The sequence below is a fragment of the Anabrus simplex genome, chromosome 6, assembly GCF_040414725.1.
Source record: "Anabrus simplex isolate iqAnaSimp1 chromosome 6, ASM4041472v1, whole genome shotgun sequence".
NCBI lineage: Eukaryota > Metazoa > Arthropoda > Insecta > Orthoptera > Tettigoniidae > Anabrus > Anabrus simplex.
The window spans coordinates 83,540,392-83,554,948 of record NC_090270.1 but is presented as its reverse complement, the minus strand read 5'-3'; the positions used below and the strand labels follow the sequence as shown (position 1 = coordinate 83,554,948).

Below are 14,557 nucleotides of genomic sequence, written 5' to 3'. Positions count from 1 at the left end.
TCCGATGAGGATATGGTACAAGAAGAGGAAGAAGAAGTTTCTTAATAACGAAGGCTGCTTCGCGTTGGTACCTGTCCACGTGCATCTAATACAGTTGTTTCGTTTCTAATAGTTTTTTTTTTTTTTTTTTTTGCTAGGGGCTTTACGTCGCACCGACACAGATAGGTCTTGTGGCGACGATGGGATAGGAAAGACCTAGGAGTTGGAAGGAAGTGGCCGTGGCCTTAATTAAGGTACAGCCCCAGCATTTGCCTGGTGTGAAAATGGGAAACCACGGAAAACCATTTTCAGGGCTGCCGATAGTGGGATTCGAACCTACTATCTCCCGGATGCAAGCTCACAGCTCTAATAGTTTTATTCATAGACAGTTTCTCTAAAGACGTGCGAGTTTATAATAATAGCTTAGTTATACAGTACCAGTCAAAAGTTTACAACCACATAAAAAATATAAAATGTCATCTTGAACCTAAAATTGTGCTACCAGGCCCCTGTTTTTTTTGTTTGTTTTTTCCTCCTGAGCTCTTGCATATGATATACATCACCTTATTTCACTGAGTTACGCAAAGTACTGTAGAAATTACACATTTTTAACTGTTGGAAGGTCACATCAGAAAATAAAACTTTTTGGAAATATTATGTACTATATATTCCAAATGGTCGTAAGTATCACCACCAAGTTTCGATTGTAGACTTAGAAATAGGCGGGGATCATTTCAGTATAAATATAAAAATTCCGAAAAAAATGCGGCACAAATTTCTGTGTGTGTTTTTTTTTCTTTCAAACCAGTGCTAATATGGTCAATTTTTCCTTGTTCTTGTCATAGGTCACAGTGTAAGCTATCAGCAACAGAAATGTTTTCTCAAATGGCCTGCAGAGTGCAAATGAAACTTTTAGGGCAGATAAGTCTGACACCGATAGTTCGCCCCGAGAATTTTGGGCCATACATAACAAACACCAAGAAAAATCAACCATCTTGGCTCTGCTTTGAAAAAAATTTTTTTTTGCTATTTTGCTTTACGTCGCACTGACACATATGTCTTAAGGCGACGATGGGATAGGAAAGGCCTAGGAATGGGAAGGAAGTGCCCGTGGCCTTAATTAAGGTATAGCCCCAGCATTTGCCTGGTGTGAAAATGGGAAACCACGGAAAACCATCTTCAGAGCAGCCGACAGTGGGATTCGAACCCACTATCTCCCGATTACTGGATACTGGCCGCACTTAAGCGACTGCAGCTATCGAGCTCGGTTGAAAAAATAAAACACACACACAAAAACGGGGCCGCATATTTCCAGAATTTGTATATTTATACTAAAATGGCCCCCAACTATAGATAAGTCAACAAACAAATCTTGGTGGTAATACTTGCAACTAATTAAGAGTATATAGTACATTATACTACCAATTTTTTTTTTTTTTGTGACCTTCACAATAAACAAAGAAAATAATAAGATCCACCTTTTCAATACTATATATTACGTGAAAATTTCTACATTTCTGTTAAACTATCACGTTTATGAACTTTTGGTACCGGTTTCGACAAAACTGTATGTCATCATTATCATCAGCCTAGGACAAATTATAGAAAGACAATAAAATACATTAATCGTGACTCTTATAGTAATATCATAATAGTAATATAGGAAATATACATGTTAAAACTAAAATAATATTTACATATATAAGCTGATAGTCATTAATATAATACTGGTCGTGACATGTGACATGTTAAAAGAAAATATGTTTTTTAATAATAATTACTAAGGTGTACACCTCATAAAAAACGACCACTATTATATTAATGACTACCAGCTTATATATGTAAACTAGCTGACGTACCCGTGCTTCGCTACGGGATTCTCAGAAAGATTGTCTTTGTGGTTTTCCTATCCGAAGTCGTCAGAAGGAATGTAGTGATTAAAAGCAATGTGATATAAAATACTCGATTAAATTAATAAACCGCACATTTCCTCATTTTTAACAAACAGTACTACGGTGCCGATCTAACAATCCTAAGTTCCAGTGCTGCAATCACCAGACCGCAGACACCCGTGAACACTTCTCTGTCATTATTCCGTTAAATATGCACACTGCTCATTCCAATCAGTGCCTCAGAGTAGGAACCGAATAGCTTGAATGCTATGATGAACCAGTTTGTTACGTATCAGTAGTATCAGTAATTTATCTAACTCCCCAGCTACTTCCCGACAATTTTCAGGCAGGCTGTTATACTCAGTACGACCGGGTGAGTTGGCTGTGCGGTTAGGGGCTCATAGCCATGAGCTTGGATCCGGGAGGTAGTGAGTTCGAACTCCACTGTCAACAGCCCTGAAGATGGTTTTCCGTAGTCTCCAATTTTCATGCCAGGAAAATGCTGCGGCTGTAACGTAATTAACGTAGGGGCTGCTTCCTTCCCACTCCTAGCCCTTTCGTATCCCACCATCGCCATGAGTCCTATCTGTGCCGGTGCGACGTAGAGCAAATTTAAAAAAACTTGGTACACAGCAGTAATCCCATGTATCAGGGATGAATGGCAATAGAGACACAAAGCAAATCACAACAAACAGTGGTCAATGTAATGTTCTTGTTGATCGGAGTTATGAGCTTTCTGTATTGTAGGCCTTCACATTCAGTTTTCTTTCGACTCTGTAATACAAGGCTGTTTTATAAAATTAATTATAGCGTAGACGAATATCTCAGTTATCATAGCAGGTACAGTCAAAATGTATAAGACATAAATGATCGGAAATTTAATACTATGCTACTTTATTTATATAGTAATTGTCAATAAGACCACTAATAACACAAATAGTCGAGAATAAAATTTTGGGCCTTCCCCATAACTACCATTTCGCTCAGCGTGAATTAAGTTATTTATGGCCGAGATTGTAGTGACTTATTCCCCAACTTTGCATACCGATTTTATTTACGATGGGACAATTAATAACACATATTTGAGAATAAAATTTTAGGCCTTCCCCTAAACTACCATTTCTCTCAGCGTGAATAAGATTATTTATGGCGTAGATTGTAGCGACTTATTCGCCGACTTTGCATACCTATTTTAATTAAGATGGGACCACTAATAACAAATATCTGCGAATAAAATTTTAGGCCTTCCCCTAAGCTACCATTTCTTTCAGAATGAATAAGATTGTTTATAGTTTATATTGTAGCGACTTATATTAGAACTTTACATACCGGTTTTCATTAAGATAGGACCACTAATAACATAAATATTTGAGAATTAAATTTTAGGCCTTCCCCTAAACTAGCATTTCTCTCAGCGTGAAAAAGATATTTATGGCCTAGATTGTAGTGACTTATTCGCGGACTTTACATACCGATTTTCATTAAATTCTCTTCAGCTGGTTTCTCAAGATGCGTGTACATAGATAACATACAGCAGACAGACAGAAATTACGGAAAATTAAAAAATGCATTTCCTTGTTACTATGGACATGACTGATACAGAAATACAGAAATTTTGAGCAATGTACAGACAAAATTCTTATTTTATATATATCTGTATGTCTATAGACGCAGCAACAAACGTCTAATGACTGTAAATTTGTGTGCTAGCTGATGATGGCCAAGATAGGCCGAAACCAGTACTAGTGCAATAATTCATTCACAATAAATGTATTGATCAGTGGAACATTTTTCTTGTCTATTACAGCAGCTGAACATGACGTATGGCAGTGTGTTCGCCATTGTTCACGAGGACCTTGGATATCGTAAGCAGAGTCAAAGATGGGTCCCGCGTCTTCTCACCGATGAGCACAAGGGATGTTTTGAATCCTCCCTAGCATTTTTGCAACGCTATACTGCAGACGGCAACGTGTTTCTGCGGCGAATCGTCACAGGCGACGAAACGTGGGTGCACCACTTCACCTCCGAAACGAAGCAAACATCAATGGAATTGGTGCACCCCTCATCACCACAACGAAAGAAGGCCAAGGTTCAACCTTCAGCCGGTAAGGTTATGGCGACAGTGGAGGGTTTGCTGCACGTGCAATTCATGTCGAAAGGAACGACGATCAACGCGGCGGTGTATTGTCAAACGTTGCACCGGTTGCGTAAAGCGATTAAAGAGAAGCGCCGGTGTGATTTTGTTGCACGATAACGCAACACCTCACAAGGCCCGCCAAACGAGAGAACTGCCGTAGCGTTTCACGTGGGAGGTCTGGCAACATCCACAATACAATCCCGACCTAGCGCCATGTGACTTTCATCTGTTCGGTAAGCTCAAAACGGAGCTCGGTGGTCGACGTTTCCAGACTGATGAGGAGGTGAAGGCCCCTGTCTCCCCGAGTGGTTGCAGAATGCTGGAGGAAATTTCTATGCATCCGGCATCGACAAGTTGGTTGTGCATTCGCAGAAATGTTTGGAGTCTCTTGGAAACTATGTGGAAAAGTGACGTTACAGTGTATGTCGTTATAGTCGTGTTGCTGTTGTATAGGTGGTGTAATAAATGGCCATAACTGGGAAGTGCAACTTATTTTCTGATCTGCCCTTGTATATGCATATTATGAAAGAATCTTAAGTAGTGAATTTCATTTTTTAATCTGTATTGACAATTTATCACAAGTTAAAGTGAGAACGGGTCCACCTATTCAATATATTTAATTCATTCATTCATTATCATTATAGACTGTTATGCCTTTCAGCATTCAGTCTGCAAGCCTAAAATGTTCTGAGCTCGGTAAATTCATGAAGCAGGATGCTACCCTACTTGCACATAGTCCAAGTGAGAATCTCTCCTCTAACGGGTTATGGACCACCGGTGAATTGTATAGTCCTAGCCGCCTGAGCACAAGGAGGGCCATGACACAGAATATGTCCGAGATACCCACTCCCATTCCATAGCAACTGGTATCCCGACTCTCAGGACCACTTACTAGGCCACTCAGCCGTTGCCCACGGTTCACGAACTAGGACATGACTACAATAACCCACAAACATTAACCATCAATATATTTATATATGTAATATTTTATTCATTAAAGGGATTAGTTTCAACCTCATATTACAAGGTCATCCTCAGCCATAATATATAATTATTAGAATAATATCAAAAATATCAGAAGCATACCACTAGACTACAAAGTTCACTTATAAGCCCTGAGTTTATGTAGTCATTAAAACTGAAAGCACTAAATCATGCTAATGTACACTGAGTTCTCGTGATATTTATAATGATCAACTGATTATTAAAATGAAGCTTATTGTGACATTTTAGTTTCTCATTAGGAGTTGAGTTAACAATAAAAACATACATGCACATTGGAATAATACATCTAAAAATTACGACACACACATTAAAAAATATCTGTCAAATAATCATTCTGAAATTAAAACAATGTCCCAGCATTTGATACTTGAGATGTCATTTGAACAACGCAATTGTAAAAAGCGGCGCGAGTAGAAGCGAATTATTTCAATGCTTAGAAAATATTCAGAATTTACATGACTTTTGACGTGACTGAGGGAGACATCTGCAACTTGGATCAGTGGACTATTTTTTTGCTACTTGTTTTACGTCACACCGACAAAAATATGTTTTATGGTGAAGATGGGATAGGAAAGGCCTAGGAATGGGAAGCAAGCGGGCGTGGACTTAATTAAGGTACAGCCCCAGCATTTGCCTGGTGTGAAAATGGAAAACCATGGAAACCTTCTTCAAGGCTGCCGACAGTGGGATTCGAACCCACTATCTCCCGGATGCAAGCTCACAACTGTGCGCTCCTGACCGCACGGCCAACTCGCCCTATAGTGGACTATTTGGTCTGGTGGAAAAATCACTGAGATTGTCAAATGGATCAATTACGAAGCAGATGTCAGAAAGAGAAAAGATAAAGAATTTATTGGAAAAAAGGGAACTAATGTGGAAGGAGACAATGTAGAATAAGGATGAAACAAATCATGAAGCTGCACGAGACCCATCCCTTGAAGCACAGCGTTTAATGCATCTATAAGTTATGGAACCTTTCGCTGGATTTAAAGATGAGAGGTATAGATTTAAACAAGGCCAAAGAACAGGTCACAAATAGAGGATTGTGGAATCAGTTAGTATATTCATAGAGGATTGCAGACTGAATGCTGAAAGGCATAACAGTCTATAAAGAAGATGTATGTATGTATGTATGTATGTATGTATGTATGTATACATGTACAGGGTCTCTCATATAAACCCAGACCAAACGTGCGGTGTTTGCACTCTGGGCCATGTCAGCTGCAGTATGGAAGGCGGGCATCATTCTTGACCTTGCAAGCAACCTGCACGTGTTCGACCTGGCAAGCATGAGTCGCAAGTCTAAATCTCAGCTGTTAACATGGTGAGACAGTCATCATTGCAACACCGTATTTTCATATGTAAAAAGATCTGGTTTCATCTTAATGGTTGTGTGAACAGTCTTAACTCTTGCTATTTGTGTGCAGAAAATCCTAATGGTGTTTATGAAATCCCTCATTTTGATAGGAAGATTAGTGTTTGGTGTGCTGTTAGTGCAAGACAAATAATTGGCCTATTTTATTTGAGACGACAGTAAATGCAGAGGTGTACCAAGATGACATTTTGATGCCATTCTTCCATCAGTTAACGGAAGAAGAAAAATTGCGTGGGTGGTTACAACAAGATTCAGTCCCTGCTCATACACCAGAAGATTCCCTTTTTACAATCTAGGAAGTGTTTGCAGACAGAGTGATTAGTGCTGGTCTATTTCCCCCTCGTTCTCCAGATCTAACAGCGTTGTGATTTTTACTTGCGGTGTAAACTGAAAGGAAGTGTCAAACAAATCCTCACATAGTGGAGGAACTGAAAGAAAATATTGCGAATGAAGCCAGAAACATTTCAGTGGCAGAACTCACACACAATGCCTGTATAATCCAGAAAGGACGACACTTCCAGCATCTATTATAAGGTAAGATTCCATATTATAATGTTGTATATATGCTTGAAGCAGGGTGGCCGTGCACAACGAGTTTGGCTGAGGCAGCTGCCATAGCGCAGGGTACAAACACTGTTCGTTCGGTCTGAGTTTATATGAGACACTTGTATGTATGTACCGGGTGTCTACAATTAAAGTTATGGTATTCACTGCGGTACAGCACAGGCTGTAATCAATCGCAGAAGTGTGAAATTTTGTAGATATGCTAACTAAGCAATGTGCCTGAGAATTATGCCAACAAAATTATTAGTTCAAAATTTTGCCACCAGGCAAAAATATGGCGCTGTAAGCAGTCAGAACATGCAATATTCCATAACTCTGGCATCAAAATGTTCTTCTCTTAGAATTGCATTGTGTCAGTTCGTTGTTTGTTGCTTGGTGACGCATGTTGATTCCTTCTGTGAAGTGAATCTTCGCTGTAACGTAACAAAGTTGAACTTTTCTGTGTGAAACGTAATGCCTACTGGGAGGAAAGACCGTGTACTACTATTTAAGTTGTTTCATCAGAATGGCAGCAATAGCAACGCAGCATTGCGGGAATATCACTGACAAAACAGAGGAGAGGAGGTCCCATGATAAGTAATGGGCTGAAGAAATTCAAGGAAACAGGTGAATTAGGTGTCGCACCAGGGAGAGGACGGTGGTCCATCATCATGGATATTGTTGATGAAGTTGTTGTAGCTGTAGAAGACCATGCAGCACATTCTCCCAATTTTGTAACCAGTGCTCGAGCTGTGTAATGTGAAATGTCGCTACCCCGGTTAACAGTTTACAAGATTTTGCGGCACATGTTACACCGGTATCCCTACAAACTTCATAGTATTCACAAATTTAAACCCCAAAATGTCGCACAACGCTGTGAATTTGCCCTTCCGTTTCTGGCGCGCATGGAAGTGTACGACATGTGACCTAGGAATATTCTGTGGACTGAAGAGGCACATTTTACTCTGGAGGGTGCAGTGAATGCACAGAACTGTCCCATATAGGGTTCAACTCCTCCAAATGTTGTGCAGGAACAACCATTGTATTCAGCTTATGTGACTGGTGTGGTTTTAAAAACTCCTTCATCCTTGGTCTGTTTTTCTTTGAGGGGATGACCTCTTGTGGGCCTGTTAGGTGTACAGTGACATCTGCACGTTATAGGGACCTGCTTGTGCAACACGTGATTCCAGCTTTGCAGGAATACAAGTGTGACCACACCGTTATTTTCATGCACGGTGCGGCAACACCACATATTGCTCGCCTGGTAAAAGAACTGCTACGAGAAACCTTCAGTAACGACTGCATTATCTCTAGGCATTTTCCAGATCCATGGTCTTTGAGATCCCCCGACCTAAATACATGTGACTTCTGGTTGTGGAGATATTTGAAAGATCGCGTCTATCAGGGGAATATCCGGTCTCCGCCTGATCTAAAGGCTAGGATAGAACGATACATCGTTCTGATTTCACCGATATGCTGCAGGCACATGTTACATGCCGTGTTACAGTTGCAGCATGTCGCTGAGTTCGGAGGCCATGCTAAACAGAGTTTGTAACCCAGAACCAGCATTATCATGTGTTTGATATTTCCTGCCTTTTTTTCTGTGACCCCTACCACTGCTTACAGCGCCATATTTTTGCTTGGTGGCAAAACTTGGAACTAATGATTGTTGTGGCATAATTTGTGAACGCATTGCTTAGTTAGTGTATCTATTTAAGTGAAATTTATGATTCCACCTATTCAATACAACATACTTTTGCAATGCAGTTTCATATTACAGTTTATACTTTTGTTATTCAATCCCCTCTTTCTTCTTTGGTCTGCACACTAACTTTGGCTTTTTTTCTTATTGTTTATTAGGTCCAACTGCTCCACAATGAACTGAGAAATCTTCACCACCCTTTTCTTACAAATATTTATTCGACCTTCACGCACAGCAATTACCTTCAGCATCTTAGATATCTACTTGAAGTCCACGTTTTCTAATTTATTTACATCATTTGTATGACTTATTTCCTTTACATCAGCGTCAGCAAGGCCATACAACCATCAGGACTTGTGTGAAAGATACACATTTAAGAACTTTAGTATCTGGAGTCAACTATAGCCACTCTATAACAGCATTCCATTTGCCATACTCTAAAAGTATTTGTGCTTATCTATAAACTTTTATCATCTTTGTGTCTCATCATCATCATCTAATATTTTAACTTGACAGTGTCATATTTGTCTATTTTAATCTTAATGCCGTGTTAAAGTTGTATTGTTTTAGGACCTTCAGACTGAATTGTACAATTTATGTTTATGGCTGATGATGACCGCAAACAGGGTCGAAACTGGTACCAAATAAATATTAAACTGTAATGTAAAAACTGCATTGCAAAAGTATGTTGTACTGAATAGGTGGAATCGTAAATTTTACTTAAATATATAATCTTGGTTCAATACGGACCAATCGAAATGAAGTTTCTAACCCTCAATAGTTAGTATATCTACGAAATTTCAGACTCCTACGACCATTACAGCCTGTGCTGTACCATGCTGTATACCATAACTTCAATTGTGGACACTCGGTATGTATTGTATCGGCAACATTCCTAAAGTCTCTTAATTTCCACTTATTCACCATCATCATCATTTCCCAACTCCAGTTTCCTGGATCTGGTTTACAAGCGCTCGCCATCTCCTTCTGTCTTCATACATCATCTGTTTCAGTACATCCACCCATTTGTGTCCTCTCTCCTCCACATCTGATCTTACAGTGTCTATCCGACGTTTTCTTGGTCTTCCCTGTGGTCTTCATACTATGAGATTAAAGTCAAAATATTTTCTGGCAGGTCTTTCCCTGTTCATTCTCATTATGTGCCCATACCACTGAAGTCTGTGTTTCTTTACAACACTGGTAATAGGAACCTCAATACCAGGTACTGGTTCTGCTGAAGTCCTTGTTTTTTTTTTTTTTTTTTTTTTTTTTTTTTGCTAGTTGTTTTACGTCGCACCGACACACACAGGTCTTACGGCGATGATGGGACAGAAAAGGGCTAGGAGTGGGAAGGAAGCGACCGTGGCCTTAATTAAGGTACAGCCCCAGCATTTGCCTGGTGTGAAAATGGGAAACCACGGAAAACCATTTTCAGGGCTGCCGACAGTGGGGTTCGAACCTACTATCTCCCGAATACTGGATACTGGCCGCACTTAAGCGACTGCAGCTATCGAGCTCGGTGAAGTCCTTGTTTAGTAGGGTACATGTGTCTCTAAACCGTACACGAGGACTGATATGAAGTAAGTGCAGTAGATGACTGTTTTTGCTTTTTGTGGTATTTTGCAGCCCCAGAGAAGATTTCTGACTCGACTGCAGAAGTTTGATGCTTTCTGTGTCCTGCTGAGTATTTCCTGCCTTTCAAGATTGTGCATCCGAGGTACTTGAAGTGGGAAGCTGATCTGATTTTTACTCTTTCCACTTATTATCCACCAGAACTACGGATACTTTATTTTTAACAGCATCTCTGTGCATGTATAGGTTTCATTTAATATTAAACATAGGCTCTACTACAGGGTGATTTGGATACACCGGTGGTTTTTGAAATGACCCCTTTACCATTGGATAGCAGACAGGAAGATGAGATTGCTTTCTAAATGTTTTTTTTTTGTTTTTTACCATCTGCTTTACATCGCACCAACATAGATAAGTCTTATGGTGACAATGGGATAGAAAACAGCTAGGAGGGAAAGGAAGCAACTGTGGCCTTAATTACGGTACAGCCCCAGCATTTGACTGGTATGAAAATAGGAAACCACGGAAAACCACCTTAGGGATGCCAACAGTGAGGTCTGAACCGGCTATCTCCTGAATGCAAGCTGATAGCTACGTGAACCAAACTGCACAGCCACTTGCTCAGTCTAAATGTTAAACCCTGGGAGATTTACTTACCAAAATTTGCCAACAATACACAAATTATTCTTAGCTAGGTGTTAACTGTTTTGTTAAATTTACTTGTTGCTGGCTTGATTGTTATTTTACCATACAATTTGTTCAAGATGCACTACAGATTGCCTCAGTGCATGTTTTTAGTGAAAAATTATTGGATCAATCTGAATACCTGTCGAACAGGAAATTCCAAATGACATCCGCCTTGTCAATACTGAACACGTAGTTAGTCAATACGGACCAACGTACGCTATAACATAGGCTCTACTAAAGGGCAATTTGTATACACTGGTGGTTTTCAAAACTAACCCATTTCTAAATGCCAATTTAATTTTTTATGTTTTTACAATCTGCTTTACATCACACAGACACAGATAGGTCTTGTGATGACAATGAGATAGGTAAGGACTATCTTTTGCCCCTACTTTGCACCATATGCTGTGAACCTGCGTGTATTTTGGAAATGGCGGAAGTGTAAAGTGTTGAATGTGAGGAAAGGAAGATTAAGGACGACACAAACACCCAGTCCCCATGCCAGAGATATTAATCATTTACAATTAAAAACCCCTGACCCGGCCAGGAATAGAACCCGGTGCCGCCGGATGACAGGCGGACACATTGCCCCCTACACCACGGGGCCGGACTTGTTTTGCCATACATTTTGTTCATGATGCAGTACAGATTGCCTCAGCGCATGTTTTTAGTGAAAAATTATTGGATCAATCTGATAACCTGTGGTATGGGAAATTCCAAATGGTGTCCACCTCGTCAATACTAAACATGTAATTAGTCAATACGGACCAACATAAACCATAAAAATAGCCAAATTAATAAATTATTGGATTACAAAGTCCATCATAGGGCGTTCAGGAGAAAGAATGGTGTGCACAATCCTCCTAGGAGAGACATGATACTGGCTATAGTGAGAAAGTTGGAAACAACTTTGTCTTTCTTGAGCGAGTCTGGCATATCAGGTTTGGCAGACACAGCAGATGATGTTCAGGCTCGTCTGTTTCAGTTTCCTAGGAAATCTCAGGTCTTGGATTTTACTGTATGGCTACTGAAAAATCTGAACATTAAGTGGTTCACAGACAAGGCCTGGTTCCAAATGACCAGTTACGTGACTTCTCAAAATACCCACATTTGGGCCACCCATAACCCACACGGTATTCAAGAAAGACCCTGCATCCACAGAAGGTTGGAATTTGGTGTGCAGTCTCGGCAAACTGAATAGTTCGTCCATTCTTCTTCTCGAATACAACGAACACAGACCGGTACAACACTTTCCAGCAACATGTCGAGCAACTAGAAAACACTGAGCCAACTCAAGGTAATTTTCAGCATGTCACATGTCAACCGAGTCTCTCGCTCTGATCGGCAGCTTCTTGAGGAAGAATTTGTGGCCTCCAAGATCACCGGACTTAACACCACCAGATTATTTCCTATGAGGTTTTCTCAAAGAATAAACTATATCAAAATCAACCATAAACAATTGAAGATTTAAAGACCAACATCATGTCTGAAATCAATGGAAGGGACGAGGAAATGTTGCAGCGAACTGCCAGAAACATGGCACGGCTGTGTCTGCAGGAAGATGGAGGTCATTACAACATCTGCTGTGATGATAAGTGAATCTCCCACAGTTTCTTCACATTTGGGACATAGTTGTATCTTACTGTCTGCTACCAGACGGAAATGGAATTGTTCAGAAAACAACCCTGTTTATAAAAATCACCCTGTATTTGTACTTAGGCATACTTATTGCCACTGTATTAGAAAATAACCTTATGGTTTATTTTTTTATGTGCACTTAAAAGTAGCTATAGCCTACCTAAATGGCCCGCAGAGAGCATCAGGATTACTTAATGTTCAATACCTCGTCAACAGCTACTGTACAGCAAGGAAATCATTCTTCCTCGTGTCCTTCTATTTAGGGTGCTGCTGACCCTCTGTTTTGATTCATGAATGATAATGGTACGCCACACCATAAAGAAATTTGATGAAAGCTGAATAATTTAAAAATTGAACGACTAAAGTGATATAATCAACTCGGACAAGATAAATGAATGGGATTAAAAATTTATTGAGGGACATTTCTCTTCTACTTGATACTATCAACAACAATTACTCTCTAAAATGGAACACAGGTGCTCCAGACATACCAGTAACGGGATGATTAGGGATCACTGCTTTTATTGAAAGAACTAGCTTTGAGATCACCTCATTCACATACTGAAAGAAAGCGAGCCACATATCCCTTCATGTAAAAATAATACATACAAGGATAAATAATATATTGTCATTGTCCCCTTCCAACCCCAAATGTCACATTTCACATACAAAATTGCCAATGAAACCAACTACTGTGTTTTCTAACCGGTTAGTAACGTACAGGTTAGGTTAAATCCATTCGTTATTACAACAATGAAACGACTGTGTCCAGAATAAGATTAAATAGACAGGTTCAGAGTGACCTTTCCTAACCTGTGAGTATGTAGAAACCCTCTTTACAAGATTTTAGCATCAATTTACCCACCCTCTACTGCAGTACTAAATGGCACCATAATTTAGTTAGGCCGTACAATATCTGAGGCTGCGATACATGTTACAAATACCACGTTACCAAAAATCCAGAAGCAGATTTACAATGTTGTTTTCGGTAGTTATTCGAAAACAGTTACACTGAACTATGCCGCTAAAAACGAGTAGTTCACTTCATATTTAATCATTAATACTTTTAAGTTGAAGGTATTAGATATGTTACAATGTTATTCAGTTACGATTAAATAAAAGCTATTAATATTGAGAAAAAACATTAATATGGTCATAATAACAACAAAATTGCTCAGATGTCAGACTGGCTTGTGAAGATGCGTGTCTCGGATTTGGCAATCTGACAGGGAAAATCGGGACTAGAGTTCTCTATCACGGCGTGACAGAAATAAAATGTAAATATAGAAAGCTGGAACTCCGTTCCTGCAGTTTATTTAATGTGATCAAGGAAATGTACCGACTTACTTGATCTTGTCACTTCCATCGCACTCTCCGCTGAGCCAGGCGGCAACACGATTTGTACTTCTGTCCGATCACATGCCAATCAGAAACAAAACACTAAAAACCACCACAGCGCTACTCCCCAATGGAAAAATGTACCGTTTTATGTCACAGACATACAGTAAATAGACTGGCAGCGCCTATCTTGTAGCATTGGTACAAGTGAAACCACAAGCTTGTGGCCGCCGCCATCTTACGTCACTACAGAGCCACTGTAAACATGCATGTTACTCTGTTACGTACAGTTTTGTTTTATGTTGTTTTAATGCACATCTCACATTAATGCTTCGGCAAAATACTGTGTGGCAGAATGGTGAATACCTAAGTAGTGTTTGGGTGAAGTTTTTCCTGTTTATGAAGAAGGAATAAGGAAGGAATAGGAGTTTCAATACATCAGTAAGTGGCGTACACGTGTTCACGTACACCTGTTGCCTACTCTTAATCCCTACAATTTTATTTACTATTAAAGATGTCTAATTCACTTCCTTCCGGTGTATATTTGTCGGCGTAGCCCCCTCGTGATAGGGTGCGGCTAGGACCTAATAATAATAATAATAATAATAATAATACATTGGGTTATAACATTTATTTTGCTAGTTGCTTTACGTCGCACCGACACAGATAGGCGACGATGGGACAAGAAT

The 14,557-nt window shown here is 39.7% G+C and overlaps 1 protein-coding gene across 2 annotated transcripts in view; it reads right to left on the bottom strand.

The window, feature by feature from the left end:
* Window positions 1-14,032, bottom strand: part of LOC136876123 (poly(A)-specific ribonuclease PARN) — a 271,064-nt gene extending 257,032 nt beyond the window's left edge. For both annotated transcript variants that reach the window (XR_010860537.2, XM_067149805.2), the window contains exon 1: window positions 13,878-14,032. Coding sequence is in view for 1 of the 2 variants with exons in the window: in XM_067149805.2 (XP_067005906.1) it covers window positions 13,878-13,896 (19 nt within the window). In the remaining variant the exon portion in view is untranslated. The remainder of the gene's footprint in view (window positions 1-13,877) is intronic.
* Between the last annotated feature and the right edge of the window lie 525 nt (window positions 14,033-14,557).